The following is a 14,478-nucleotide window of genomic DNA, read 5'->3' as shown; positions in this document are numbered from 1 at the left end:
ATGTATTTATTTGATTGCATTTTATTATTCGATTGACAGCCCCAATTTTAACATCAAGAATTTTGTTAGATGCTAACGCTTGCATGTAAGTAACAAAGGGATCTGTGGAATCAAGGCACTTTTTTTTCCTTTTTTTTTGCTGTAGTAGGCTATGCCCAAATGCTGGCATACTGTCTTACTAAATACTCAAAAGTAAGTGCTTTCCCACCACCTGCAATATACATACTGAATGCATAATAGAAGTATGTGAATTGGCATGCAGCACAGGTTTGAGCAGTGGGTTTGAAATTAACAAATGAGAGTCATTTGATTAGCATTTATTCCTCCCCGTTGAGCCGATTAAGATGCAACACTAGGAGTCATTAACACGGGGATTTGGAACTGAGCCACATGTCTTAGTGATTTCAGAGGAAAGGCACAATTCTCTTAAATGAATAATTCATTTTATTGGCTGTTTAATGCAAAGCTGAATAATACACACGCTGTCCAAAAGACTCTCAGACAGCCTAAAAGCAATCAATCACGATATTAGATAAGCTAATGGATCAGAATGATAAAATAAATATGATAGTGATGAAAAAAAAAATATTTTTATTGGAACACCAGATTGAATAAATTAAAGATTTAATTCATCCAAACAATGGAACAACAAGAAAGTATGACTTTTATTCTTCTATGGAGCACACATGGAGATGTTAGGAAGGATGTTAGCCTCAGTCACCAATTATGGGTGAACTAAACTTTTAACAGTGTCTTTCCTTATTGTTATTTCAGAATGTGTTCTACACCAGCTCTCAACAGTTGCATATTGGAGGATTGAGTCCAACCATTGATGACGATGACAACAAGTGCCTGGTGGATGTGAATGGCCGGCCACGACTGCTTGAATGCAGCTATGCCAACAGCAAGCACATGAAGCTCTCCTGGCTCTTTATTCAGGTATACATGCAGTTTAAGGATGTAACAGCACAACTTGTTCTAGTCATACTCAACTGGGCATTGAAAACACAATTAAAAGGTTTGGGAAACGAGAACTGGTTCTTGTTCAGAACCGGTTCCATTCTTTAAAAAATACAGTCGTATGATCTTTGCGACTTTCGGTTCCATTAACGGTTCTCCAGCGTGCAATTTTCCATAGATGCACAATCCGAATCCGAATGGGATAGAATGGGATTATCATTTTAAGATTTTGGAAATATACAGGTTTGGGAATACTTTTATTTGATGGATTAAGTTACTTTATAGACACCCGGTAGCGGCGGTACAAACAAATGGATTAATTTCAGATTATTTTACTCTGGATAGGGGCACCTGGCAGGGTTGTCTTCTTTCCCCATTATTGTTCTGTCTTGCCCTGGAACCATTAGCAGCCGTGATAAGAAAGGAGGATGATTTTCCAGGGGTGGTGGCAGAAGGTGTGGTGCATAAGCTTTTGCTTTACACAGATGATATTTTATTATTCGTCTCTGACCCTACTAGATCTATGCCTTGCCTCCACAGAATTATTCATTCATTTTCTAAGTTCTCAGGATACAGAGTTATTTGGTCTAAATCTGAAACTTTGTCTCTGACAGCGTACTGCCCGGTAACGGCTTTTTAGCAGGGCACCTTCCAGTGGCCCAAACAGGGCATTAAGTATTTGGGTATTTTATTCCCAGCAAATTTGTGTGTTGTCATTACAAATTTACATGTATATACATCAGCATGTCATGCATAACCTTTCTCCATCTGTGGCCATGTTTGGCCATTATAATATAATGCATATTATAATGTGATTATAATATAATTATATTATATTAAAAATAGTATAAATTGAAATAATTTTATTACTGGCCTCTGGTTTTCTGGAATGAGATATTTGTCATCTCGCTGCTCTTTTGTGAATACATGCCTTTGATTTGGCCCTGTATCAGATGCATTAGCATGTGCATTGTGTGCACAGCAACAGGTCGGGCTAAAAGCCTTTGATGGACATGTTGTTCACACCCAGTGAACTGTAGGCGCATACTTACATGGGACAAATTTCTGCTCAAGCTGCAGAGCTTTTGCGATTACAATATGAAATTGAATGCAATTTTCTCATTTTCTTGAGTTAAGATGTCACTAGGTGTATTCTCATGTGAATCTATTTGAATATGAAAAGGGGGCTGGGCAGAGTCAGAGGTGATGCAAGGTGCAAAGAGTGTTCTTGAATTTTAAAGGCCTAATTAAGTTTTTCAGTCTTTTTAAAGTTACTGAAGGTTAATGCTGAGAGTTTGGTAATTGTGTAAAATTACTGGTAGTCACATGGAATTTTGTACTCAGTATGGTTTAATTGCAGCTATATGGTAAATAGCACATTGTGCCATATCAGAGACAAACATATCTGACATAGTAACACATTCAGCTTGAAACTGATGAACAATTTCAAGAGAAACATGATTACAGTTATTTCGAATTTACACAAGACGAAAAGTCTAGAATGCCCGAAGCATGTACAACCTCTAACCTAAGTGTTTCTTGTAACACTTACAGCAGAAACAGTCAAGTGTTTTCAGAAATAAACTGCATTAGCCTATGTGTACATGCAGTATCACAAACAACTATCATCACGTGTGTTCTATGATAACAACAGTGTTTAGCAGTTGCTACCCGCTCATTCTTTTGAAATGTTGCAAGTTCGTTGCAGCAAAGTAAATAAACAATAGCGACGGTGTTCATTGATTTTAGAATTAAAGTTCCAATTGCAATCCTCCCTTGAATACCAGAATAAAATTTTGGATGATGTTATCTTCAGTTTAAGTTTGATCTCTTGTCGCTTGGGCGAACAAAGAGATCATTTAATTTGCAGAGCAAGAGATTTTGTTCCTCGTATATTGCTGCTACCACTTCCCTGATACACATGTGGTTTTATCTAATATCTTTAGCCCCACCGGATTTCTACGGTCTCCAGTTTAACAATGGGTATATCGATTAATAATTGCAATTTAAAAAGCCACAAGTGTGGGAAATTAAACTTTAATTGCCATTTAAACCTGTGTGTGTCACCTTGTGTGTCTGTAACAAGGTCAAACATTCAAGGGTATGTAAACTTTTGATCAGGGCCATTTCTGTTATCATTATGATTTAAAAAGGAGCCAAACAACTATGTGATAATAAATGGGTTCATATGATCACTATCCTTAAATAAAAGACAGTTTTTTGCATGATCAGTCATATTTTCAAAATCATTGCCAAAATTTCACAATTTCTGACAGGGTATGCAAACTTTAGAGCGCAACTGTATATGAGAGTAGAGTGTTGAGATCCTTTGAAAATATGGTTCAAAATGTTGGGATCCCCATGTCTCAATTCTTTAGGTATTTACAGCTGTGCCACCTCCTTTGTACTATTTTTGGGAGTAGCATACACCCCCCTAAAGCAGCAGATACTCTGGGAGTGGTGATTACTGCTTTTGGAAAAGGTCATGAGGCATCAGTGTATTACTTCCTGCTAATGCAGAGTCTGGGGGACAGAGCTTCAACTTCTCTCAATAGATTATGGGAGAAAGATTAAACTTGGTATTGGAGGAGGGAGTGTGGGCTAGGATTTAAAAAAATGTCAAGTCTACATCTAGAGATGCAAGAGTGCACCTTATGCAATTTAAGATTTTACATCGATTCTATAGGACCCCCTCTAGATTGTATAGGCTTGGTCTTAAAGACACACCCACCTGCTGGTGATGCCAATTAGAAGATTGGGAAACAACCCATGTTTTTTGGTGGTGTGTTAAGATCCAAGATTTTTGGTTGAGGGTTCAGAGTTTTATGTTTGACGTATTGGACACTCAAATTTCATTTTGCCCCAGACTCTGTATTTAAGGCAATGGGGCGGTCATTAATATAGGGGATAAATACATAAAAAATTGGGTCCTAGCCAGTGTTATGATTGGCAGGCAGGTCATCCTTAGGGGATGGAAGTTGGCTGGAGCACCCTCATTTCAGGAGTGGTAGAGATGGGCAGGGTGGCAGCATTCGAAGAAATGTCATATAGAAGGTAGGGAAACTTAGATTTATTTAATAAAAAATGGGGCAGCTACTTGCTGCTCCAGGGGAGGGGAAGTGGAGAGAGATGTGTGTTTTTATTTTTATTTTTTTATATATATATATATATATATATATATATATATATACACACACAGTACTGTGGAAAAGTTTTAGGCACTTGTGGAAAATGTTGCATAGTGAGGATGTCTTCAAAAATAATGACATAAATAGTTTTCATTTATTACTTAATGTCATACAAAGTCCAGTAAACATAAAAAAAGCTAAATCAATATTCAGTGTGACCACCTTTGCCTTTAAATCAGCACCAATTCTCCTAGGTACACCTGGACACAGTTTTTCTTGGTTGTTGGCAGATAGGATGTTCCAAGCTTCTTGGAGAATGTAATCTCAGACTGACACAATGTTCAGTGGGGGGCTTTGTGGGGGCCATGACATCTGTTGCAGGGCTCCCTGTTCTTCTATTCTAATCTTTTCTATTTGCAAAAGTATTGTTTGGGAGTCTTACATTTATATTTCCTATTGACACACTAAAGCTGAAGATATAAATAACCATTTTAAGACAAATGCTTTTGTGAAACATCTTATGTGCCTAAGACTTTTGCACAGTACTGTGTGTGTGTGTGTGTGTGTGTGTGTGTGTGTGTGTGTGTATATATATATATATATATATATATATATATATATATATATATAATATACAGTGTGTGTATACACACATATAAATATATTATAATATATTTTTTTGTGTGTATTCTCAAGTTGGACCACAGGGATATTTGTTGAGGGTCAGGGTGGGGTTGGGGATTGGGAGGGGAAAGGGAGTAATGGGGGTTAAAAGTTGATATGTGTTTGCTTTTCGCTTTCATTTCTGTGAATCAATAAAAATGTGTTAATTGGAAAAAATAAGAACTGTTGAAGTGTCACAAGCCTGAAGTACAACATTAAGTTAAAAAACACAGTCTAAACTGTCCCTAGAACTGTTACTGTTGATTTAATGATGACCTGTGTCTCTATTAAATCAACCAGGGCAGTTACTGACTGGTTGTTCACGACAATGTATAATTAAAGATACACGAGTTTTGTTGTAATAAGTGGAATTTTATAAAATAATAAATGAATTAATTAAATATGCCATTACATTTCTTGTTGGTTTAGATTTATTTAAAATATAGTAAGGATCTATTATTTGATTGTATTTATGTCTCTAAAAATTCTGCAAACACACCTTTTACAAGAATTGAATTAAATTTATTTCTAATTTGTTATATCTGCTCTGTAGAAATCTGAATTTATCTCATTATTTGGTAACAGACAGGAGAGGGTAGTAAATGCAATAAGAATTGCATTTCTCATTTCCAAATAATTATTTAAAAAAAAAAAAATTTACCAAAAGAAATACTGGAATCTTTACTGCAACCATTAAGGAACCGGAATCCTTAAGAGGAATCGTAACCAGAACTGGAATCATAAAATTCCTTATGTTTCCCAACCCTAACAATCAAGGGAAACAGTTAAAGAAATGCTGGTCTGTTTAGTATTTTGTACAGTTATATGGCATAATGCTGATTACCACAAAACATAATTTTGACTTGTTCATCATTACTTAAAATTAATTATCGCGGTCACAGCGAGGCACATACAGTGAAAGTGAATGGGGCCAGTCCATAAAGGTTAAAATTAGGGCTGTAAATCAATTAAAATTTTAATTGAATTAATTACACAATGTGCCGATTAATTAATTGAATAAATCTTTTATAATAAATATTTGCTTAGAAAAGCCTACAAATAAAAATAATTCTATATATAATTATTTAATAAGTATAAATAATTATATTTAAATAATTATGGATATACCTAATAATTAAGATAACTGAATTACATTACATTGTTGTGACAGATGAGTAAAGGATTATTTAGAGTAGATAATACAAACATTGGCTTTAGAAGACTATATATTGTCCATTTCCATATCATTGAACATAAGCCTATCAATGGCCTACTGTCCACAGCAATCCATTTTGCAATTTAATTCGTCATTCTGTCCAACGGACATTTTTAGAGGGTATCACTTTGGTTGCATTGCATCAAAAATATGTTTTTAGGACACTGTGTCAAGTAAAACGTAGTTCAAAACTAAGAAAAACACTTCTCGAGACCCCTGCATTTGGAGAAATGCTCCGTCCAGCTGTGTTTGAACGCAAGAACGCATCCTTGTGCTGTTTGCTGTTGGTAAGTGTGGTTTGTTGCCTGTACAGCTGCACATTAAATACTGTATACAGCTGGAGTTGTACTTATTGCTCCCTGCTGACCCGAGACTCATGAAGGTGGTACTACAGGCTGAAATTGCTCAGTTGGTAGGAATATTCCTTATTACGGTCCAGGGGAATGAATAATACAAAAAAAAATGTAACACCTAATTTTTATAAAGTGACTGTGTACTCGATGTTTGCTTGTTCTAAAAAACTGTTGGACGAATGCTGTCGATTCAGCTTGACTTGTATTGAACCTGGAACATTCCTTTAAATTAGAGTTTATTACAGTGGCATTACAATGTCCAGTCTGTGCAGTCTGGTTTGTGTCAGAAAGAGCCTCGGCTTCCAATTATGGGCCAATACATACACACTGACATCTCGTTCTGCCTAGCTCAAATAAAGCCAATGTCAACATTTCTCTCTTCTGAAGTCATTTAAGGACTTCAAAAATGTTCCCTTAAAAATTCACCGTCAAATTTGCAGCATCTGTCAGCCCTCCGGCTGTATGACTGGACACTTTCAGGATATCAAACATGAATAATTCAAAGGTGTGAGCGGTGTGTCTTTTAAAGCTCTCCTAATTCAATTCAAGTGTTGGTTAGGAGTATAGCATGCATCTTAATTTCAGCCACATGATTTCTGGCACGAGCCATATAATATATGCATCTCTATTCAAATAGGGAAGAATTAACATATGTCACAGCAGTTTGTCATTTAAAGGAATAGTTCACCCAAAAATGATGATTCTGTCATAATTTACTCACCCTCATGACATTCCAAACCCATATGACTGCACATTCTTCAGTGGGACACAAAAAGAGATAATAGGCAGAATATTTGCCTCAGTCACCATTGATTTTAATACGATGAAAGTGAATGGTGACTGAAAAAACATTCTGACTTTAATCAATGCAGTTACATTTATTCAACAGCTTGAACCTGAGGAAAAGAGATATAGAAAGGGTAGGTATCATTTATAAATTGCTTACTTGTGCATTGAGTGGAACAGGTGAAGCAATCACCCAACCAATGAACTAATGCACAAACATTTGAAGGTCAATGGTAAAGATAATTACATTTATTAAAACCCTGTTATGTAAGTGACAGGCTATTACATGATGAATTGCTCCAGCTTTATTTTAAATGCAACTTTGTTTAATGTAATTATTGGATGCTCTCATGAGACAAATGTGCATGACTTGAAATAAGAGGAGAAATGTGGGATGGTTCACTGGCCCAGCATGTCAGAAAAGCTTATGACTTGCTTGCTTTAGTAGTCTTTTTGTCAATTGCTCTGCTTAATCTATCAAGTTGTGTGAGTTGTTTACAATCACAGTGTTTCAGTACACCCTTCAAATATGCATGTATCAGTGTTAGGCGTAATCTAATTACAAAATAATTAGTTACTGTAATTGTTTTAGTCAAAAATTTGCATTTTAATTCTTGTCATCAGATGACGGTTACTGACTTCCAACTGAGTACTTTTAAGTACATTACTTTGGCAACACATATTTCTAAAATAATATTATTTATGTAGAATACATTTACAACATGAATTATGTTCATATGTACGTCTGTTCGTTGAGCGAAAAAACAAAATTTTCTGTGAAAAGTGTTTTTGAAAGTAACTTAAAAGTAAAGTTTCTTTTTTAAATTGTTTCAAAGAGCATTTTAAGAGCATATAAGATAATTATAAGGTATTCTATTTAATAATACAGTTTCACATTTTGCACAGTACCTTTTGGTTTTCACTATCTTTTTTTTTTCGCTCCCCTTTTTCTCCCCAATTTGGAATGCCCAATTCCCAATCTGCTCTAAGTCCTCGTGGTGGCATAGTGACTCGCCTCAATCCGGGTGGCGGAGGACGAATCTCAGCTGCCTTCGTGTCTGAGACCGTCAACCCCCGCATCTTATCACGTGGCTTGTTGAGCGCGTTACCACGGAGAAATCCATGCACAACTCACCACGCGCCCCACTGAGAGCGAACCACATTATAGCGACCACGAGGAGGTTACCCCATGTGACTCTACCCTCCCTAGCAACTGGGCCAGTTTGGTTGCTTAGGAGACCTGGCTGGAGTCACTCAGCACGCCCTGGGATTCGAACTCCAGGGGTGGTAGTCATCTTAATTTTGCTGCCATAAATTTGAAAAAATGCCACAAAGTAATACAAACATCCCAGTTGTGCTTCTTGCATAATATAATATAGGCAGTGAGACATTAAGATTTTTTCATAAACATCTGAGTTGAATTTCATACCGTGCCAGATGATTGGACGAGGGCGGTGCTTTGCCTGCGGCCTCCTCTTTCATGTTTCAACTGCCTTATGAGCCTCAGACTCAGAATCCTTGAGGCTCTTCTTCAGGAATATGACGTTCCTTTTGACATTGTTCTTCTCAATGGAGCTTTGGGCTCCAGGATGAAAAGCAAGTATATTTCTGTTTTGTTTTGTTTTTCATCAGGATTCATACTGCATTTATTAACTCTTAAGCAATATGTTTCTTAAGTTTTAACTATATCTTTGATTGCTCTGTTAGAGTTGCTTGGATTCCCCATTAGGACGTAGTCTATACCAAGATGCTGTTAGCCCTGAGGAATTTTTAATTATTCATCACGCATCACCATTTTCCAGTCTTTACCAGTCTTGCCTAATGCTTACCTAAAACATAAACTTTTCCAAGTAAGATATTCCTTGGAATGGCATTCCTTTAAACCAACCAGATTTCAGAGTTGGAGTTCGGGTTAGGCTTTGGACTGGGGATAATCGGCTACATTCTTAACGCAATACTACTACATACATTTTCATACTACATCATGAAAATATTGAAGATATAAAGATATCAAGATTTCTTGATAACTTTCAACTAAGGACTTGAAACAAAATATTGAAGGTATAAAGACATCATGATTTCTTGATAACTCTGAATATCATTCAAAGGTTTGATTGCACTTACCTGGTAAATCCACTAATTATTTCATGCGCAAAAGTGCTAAAGCCAGCCAATCAGATTGGAGCTTGCCAGATTGAGAAAGTGCTTTCCAGTTTTGTGCGCAATATGCATCAGGCGGTCAGCGAATGGATTGTGCCGTTCCATCTGAGGCTGAGATTTACGTTGTATCTGACCTCATGGTACATTCTTCAAAATTATTTGATAATTAATGTTTTGATGTGTTCTTTGTCTTCCAGGGAGGCTCTGTTCTGAACAGGAAGTCGAAGCATTGCCTGGAGCTGGTAGAAAGTGCAGAAGTGGAGCATGGTTACCAGCTGGCTCTTCAGAAGTGCAGCAATCAGAAATGGACAATTACAAACATATTGCCTGGCACAGTTCTATAATGCCCTGGTGTTTTTTGTGGGACTTGCATAATGCAGTTATCACTGGATTTACAATGTTCTGAGATGCTGTTTCCCTTTACATGCATTGATGTTTAGTCAGACAGAGGACAACACTGTATGATGATACCTTGATGTCTCAGGCCTGGACTTAAAAGACATCAAGGGACAAAGGTCAAACAGCTACTGATTATTTATACTTATATTGAATTTTTATTATTTATATTTAATTTATATTTAATGACCAAAAGATGTTGGTGAGACAGTGATGCTTAAATGTATATCAACAGAGCTCTTCTGTATGATTTAAGCTTGCATTGGCTCTTGTATGTTTGGAATTTTTGTAGTATTGCTACTGTGTAGCACAAAGTTGATATTTACTTTTTAGTTTTTTCTTTCCCACATTTCTCAGGTTCGTGAATGAAGGTTGTAATTATCCAATGTGGGGAATATATATTTTATAAATATAAATAGCCTCTATAAAACATTAAAAAAGACTTTTAACTTGTCATCCTTGAATTTTGGATCTGTCTACTGAGGTGGAACGCTGTGTCCTGTCAGACACTTGCAGAACATTGTTATGGACCATGCACGACACGGACGGGTTAAGCCATTGCGCACCATCTCTAGGACGCAAACGGGGTCTATGTTGCCCTTCTGGCCCCATCCCTGCCCACGGGATAAAACCATCAAACCTTGGTAACAGTTGACATCCTTACAGCGTACTTAGCTATTCAAATTCTTCATATCTCTCAATCACAGAATTCAACATTCTGGAAGAACAGTTTCATGAGTTGTTCTGTTTGAGTATGTTTACCTCGGAAAGAAACAACTAGGAAAAAATATAGCTGCAAGCATCAATGACAGGCCCAAGCACAACTGGTCCATTTCCACCCAGTGGCTTTCAGAAAACAATGCAAGGTAGACACAGGCATTTGACATTATTCTAAACAATTTTAAAGCAATTTGAGTAAATATAAGAGAACGATTTTAAAGTCTGTTGTAAGAGCCACACTTCCTGCTGCATGGTGGTGGCGCTATGTCCATGACCAAAAATAGTCAAATCCATGTGATTAGCCCCCAACATACACTACATCTCAATTTTGATCTAAATCATACATTGCACACAGAAGATATGAGACACTACTTGTTTCCCATTTTTTTGCCATTAATTTAATGCCATGGCAATACCGTTTGATATTTCAAAATCTTTTCACAATTTAACATCTTCAATATCTTGGCATAATGTTGTCTAAATGTGGTGACAGTCTCATGAATCCCCTAGGAGGAGTATTTGAAAGTTCAGAGAATGCAATATTCAAAAAATCCAAACCAGACAACTTGCTGTTGGGCGGAGCTAATAATTATAGTTCTGAAAGTTGTCCAGCTTGATGAGAACTATATATGTACCAATTTTGGTGACTGTAGGTGAAAATGGGGGTGCTACTGAGGCCGTCGTACATGCCCATTTTTAACCTGTTAACAGTCACTGGCCAATGGGTGGGCCGTTTGAAATCAAAAACTTCATCAATGTTCACAAACTTGGTATCAAATTAAAGCTTAAAAATTCAACTTTCATCTTCTGCAGTCTATTTTGCAATTAGAACATTACAGTGAAAACATTTAAAAATGTTAAAAGAGTGCATTTTTAAAACATGCAGCATGTGAGCGACAGTACTTATGTTTCATGTTCTCTGCTTATGATCCAGTCCAGTGATTGAAGAACACATCAGATTGGTTAAGTAATATTATTACCTTCTAGTAGAGGTTCTGTTAATATTTTTGCATCTGTGATTATTTGGCAGCTTTATTCACCTGAAATGTCTGCTAACATTATGCCAATTGTTTTTAACGGAAGTGTATTATACAGGATAAGCTTTTATATATGTAAAAATATTTGATGCTATTTGTTAAAATAAATGTATACATAATATAATATAAATGTGAATCTATCTATCTATCTATCTATCTATCTATCTATAAGGGGTGTAAATGTTCTCGGTAAAAAACCAAACCGCACGGTTCACCCCACGGTTCGGTAAGCATTTGCTCCGCGGTTCATCTCTAGTTTAACAACGCATCTGGATCATACACTTTGCCAAAGAAAATAAAGTGCCAAATAGACATGCTCAGTTGTAACCTCCGCTAATGCATCTGTATGGCTCTTTAGATGGACACACTCCACCTGTGTTTCACATGGGTCAACTTTCGACAGAGAGTTGTCATATTAATTGGAAGTATGTTAAATCAGTTGATGACATCACAGTTCTGCACGCATTAGTGTGAAGTTGAAAATGGCAAGCTGAGAAAACAAGCCACAAGATTGAAGCCCCTGCGTCATTCAAGTCTTCTGTCTGGGAAATTTTTCTTTTTGCGGTCAATCAGAACAGCAATGGTCAAAAACATTTACAAAACAGGCACTGTTTGCAGACATCACTTGACACGATTGCCATATACTATTGATATTATTTATTTATGCTGACATATATATATATATATATATATATATATATCAGTATATAATAATCACACACATTTAAATTTATACTTCTCTCTCCACTGCCCCTCCCTGAGAGCCCTCCAAGAATGCTAGATAGCTGCCCCATTTCCCATCAAACGAATCCCAGTTCCCCAGCATTCTACATGACACTTCCTCGAAAGCCACCACCCTCCCCATCTCCGTGCACCACTCTTGAAATGAGGGCGCTCCAGCCGACTTCCATCCCCTTAAAACAATTTGTCTGTCGATCATAACACTGGTTAGGACCTGATTTTTTTATGTGTTCATCCCCTATATTGATGACCGCCCCTTCGCCTAAAATACAGAGTCTGGGGCTAAATGAAATTTGAGTGCCTAATACAAAACTCTGAACCTTCAACAAAAATTCTTGGATCTTAACACACCACCAAAAAACATGGGTTGTGTCTACATCTTCTGATTGTCATCGCCAGCAGGTGGGTGTGTCTTTAAGACCAAGCCTATACAATCTAGAGGGGGTCCAATAGAATCGATGTAAAATCTTGAATTGCATAAGGCGCACCCTTGCATCTCTAGATGCATACTTGACGTTTTTTGAATCCTAGCACACACTCCCCACTCCAATACCAAGTTTAAATCTTTCTCCCATAATCTCTTGATAGAAGTTAAAGCTCCTTCCCCCAGACTCAGAATTAGCAGGGAGTAAAACACTGATGCCTCATGACCTTTTCCAAAAGCAGTAATCACCATTCCCAGAGTATCTGCTGCTTTAGAGGGGTGTATGCCACTCCCAAACATAGTACAGAGCAGGTGGCACAGCTGTAAAGAACTGAGATCTGGGAATCCCAAAATGTTGAACCAAATTTTCAAAAGATCTCAACACTCCACTCTCATGTAGGTCACCGAGTGTACTCTTTGACCAGCAGAAAGGGGATTTATTAATACATAATTTTGGGTTCAGCCATATGCTTGTGGCAACATTTAAATAAATGTCCAAATTACACACTCTGGACACTTTCGTCCATACCGAGTGCAATTGCGAGATAACGGGGTGTAACTTCTCCGATTAGTTTGATAGAAAGGCTTTGCAATTGCAAAATAGGGGCAAGAACTTCCTGTTCAATACAAAACCAGGGAGGGGCTCTCTCAGGTGGAAGAGACCAATTTGCCAAATATCTGAGACCGAATGCAAAGCTTCGGATTTAGACCAATTAACTCTGTATCCCGAGAACTTAGAAAAGGAAATAATAATTCTGTGGAGGCAAGGCATAAATCTAGTGGGGTTGGAGACGAATAATAAAATATCATCTGCGTAAAGCAAAAGCTTATATGCCACACCTCCCGCCACCACCCCTAGAAATTCTCCTCCTTTCTTATCGCGGCTGCTAATGGTTCCAAGGCAAGACAGAACAATAATGGGGAAAGAGGGCAACCCTGTTGGGTGCCCCTATCCAGAGTAAAATAATCTGAAATTAATACATTTGTTTGTACTGCCGATACTGGGTGTCTTTAAAGTAACTTAATCCAACCAATAAAAGTATTCACAAACCCATACATTTCCAAAATCTTTAAAAGATAATCCCATTCTACCATATAAAATGCCTTTCGGCGTCAAGTGAGATGGCAGCGACCGGAGCACTGACCACATGATATTGATGAAACGCCTAATGTTATAAGAAGAGCTACGGCCCCGAATAAACCCCACCTGATCTATATGTATAAGAGATGTCATAACTTTACTTAATTGGTTAGCTACATTTTTGACAATATTTTAACATCTAGCTGGATCAGGGAAATTGGATGGTAACTCTTACACTCGCTTGGAACTTTGTCCTTTTTAAGAATCAGACTGATCCGGGCTTGCATCATGGTTGGCAGAAGCTTTCCATTCTTTAATGATTCCGTATAAACTTCTAGCAAAAGTGGAGCCAATTCTGTAGCATAAGATCTAAAAACAAACTCAGCGGCAAAGCCATCTGGCCCCAGAGCCTTGCCTGTAGGCAAGGCCTTAATTACCTCACCAAAATCCTCCAAGTTTATCTCAGAATCAAAAGAATTTTTTTGCTCAGCCATCAGTTTAGGAAGTTCTAATGGTTCCACAAAGTTTCTAATATCCACATCAATAGACGAAGACGTGGAACTATAGAGATCAAGATAGAATTTTTTAAAGCATTATTAATATCAAAGACTGAGGTAAATATTTTACCACCAGCAGATTTGAGGTAGAAAAAGACTCTCTCTGTTTTATATATCTAGCCAGACGTTTTCCTGCCTTGTCCCCCGACTCAAAGTATGACTGTCTTGCCCTGAATAGCCAAAACTCCACCTTCCATAACAAAATAGTATTATATCTGTATTTCAATGGGGTCAATTCTCTGAGGCCATCAGGCAC

General features: G+C 37.3%; 1 protein-coding gene across 3 annotated transcripts in view; it reads left to right on the top strand.

Moving 5' to 3' along the window:
- LOC127437501 (polypeptide N-acetylgalactosaminyltransferase 18-like) overlaps positions 1 to 11,474 on the top strand; it is a 97,763-nt gene extending 86,289 nt beyond the window's left edge. For 2 of the 3 annotated variants that reach the window (XM_051692469.1, XM_051692468.1), the window contains 2 exons: positions 775 to 939; positions 9,464 to 11,474. In XM_051692469.1, the coding sequence (XP_051548429.1) occupies positions 775 to 939; positions 9,464 to 9,610 (312 nt within the window). In that variant the 3' untranslated portion in view covers positions 9,611 to 11,474. Of the gene's footprint in view, positions 1 to 774; positions 940 to 9,463 lie in introns of those variants that run through there. The other variant, XR_007896573.1, reaches the window with a different exon arrangement.
- Positions 11,475 to 14,478: the final 3,004 nt, after the last annotated feature.

This window comes from Myxocyprinus asiaticus, chromosome 48 (assembly GCF_019703515.2).
Source record: "Myxocyprinus asiaticus isolate MX2 ecotype Aquarium Trade chromosome 48, UBuf_Myxa_2, whole genome shotgun sequence".
Taxonomy (NCBI): domain Eukaryota; kingdom Metazoa; phylum Chordata; class Actinopteri; order Cypriniformes; family Catostomidae; genus Myxocyprinus; species Myxocyprinus asiaticus.
This window is presented reverse-complemented; position numbering and strand designations above follow the sequence as displayed.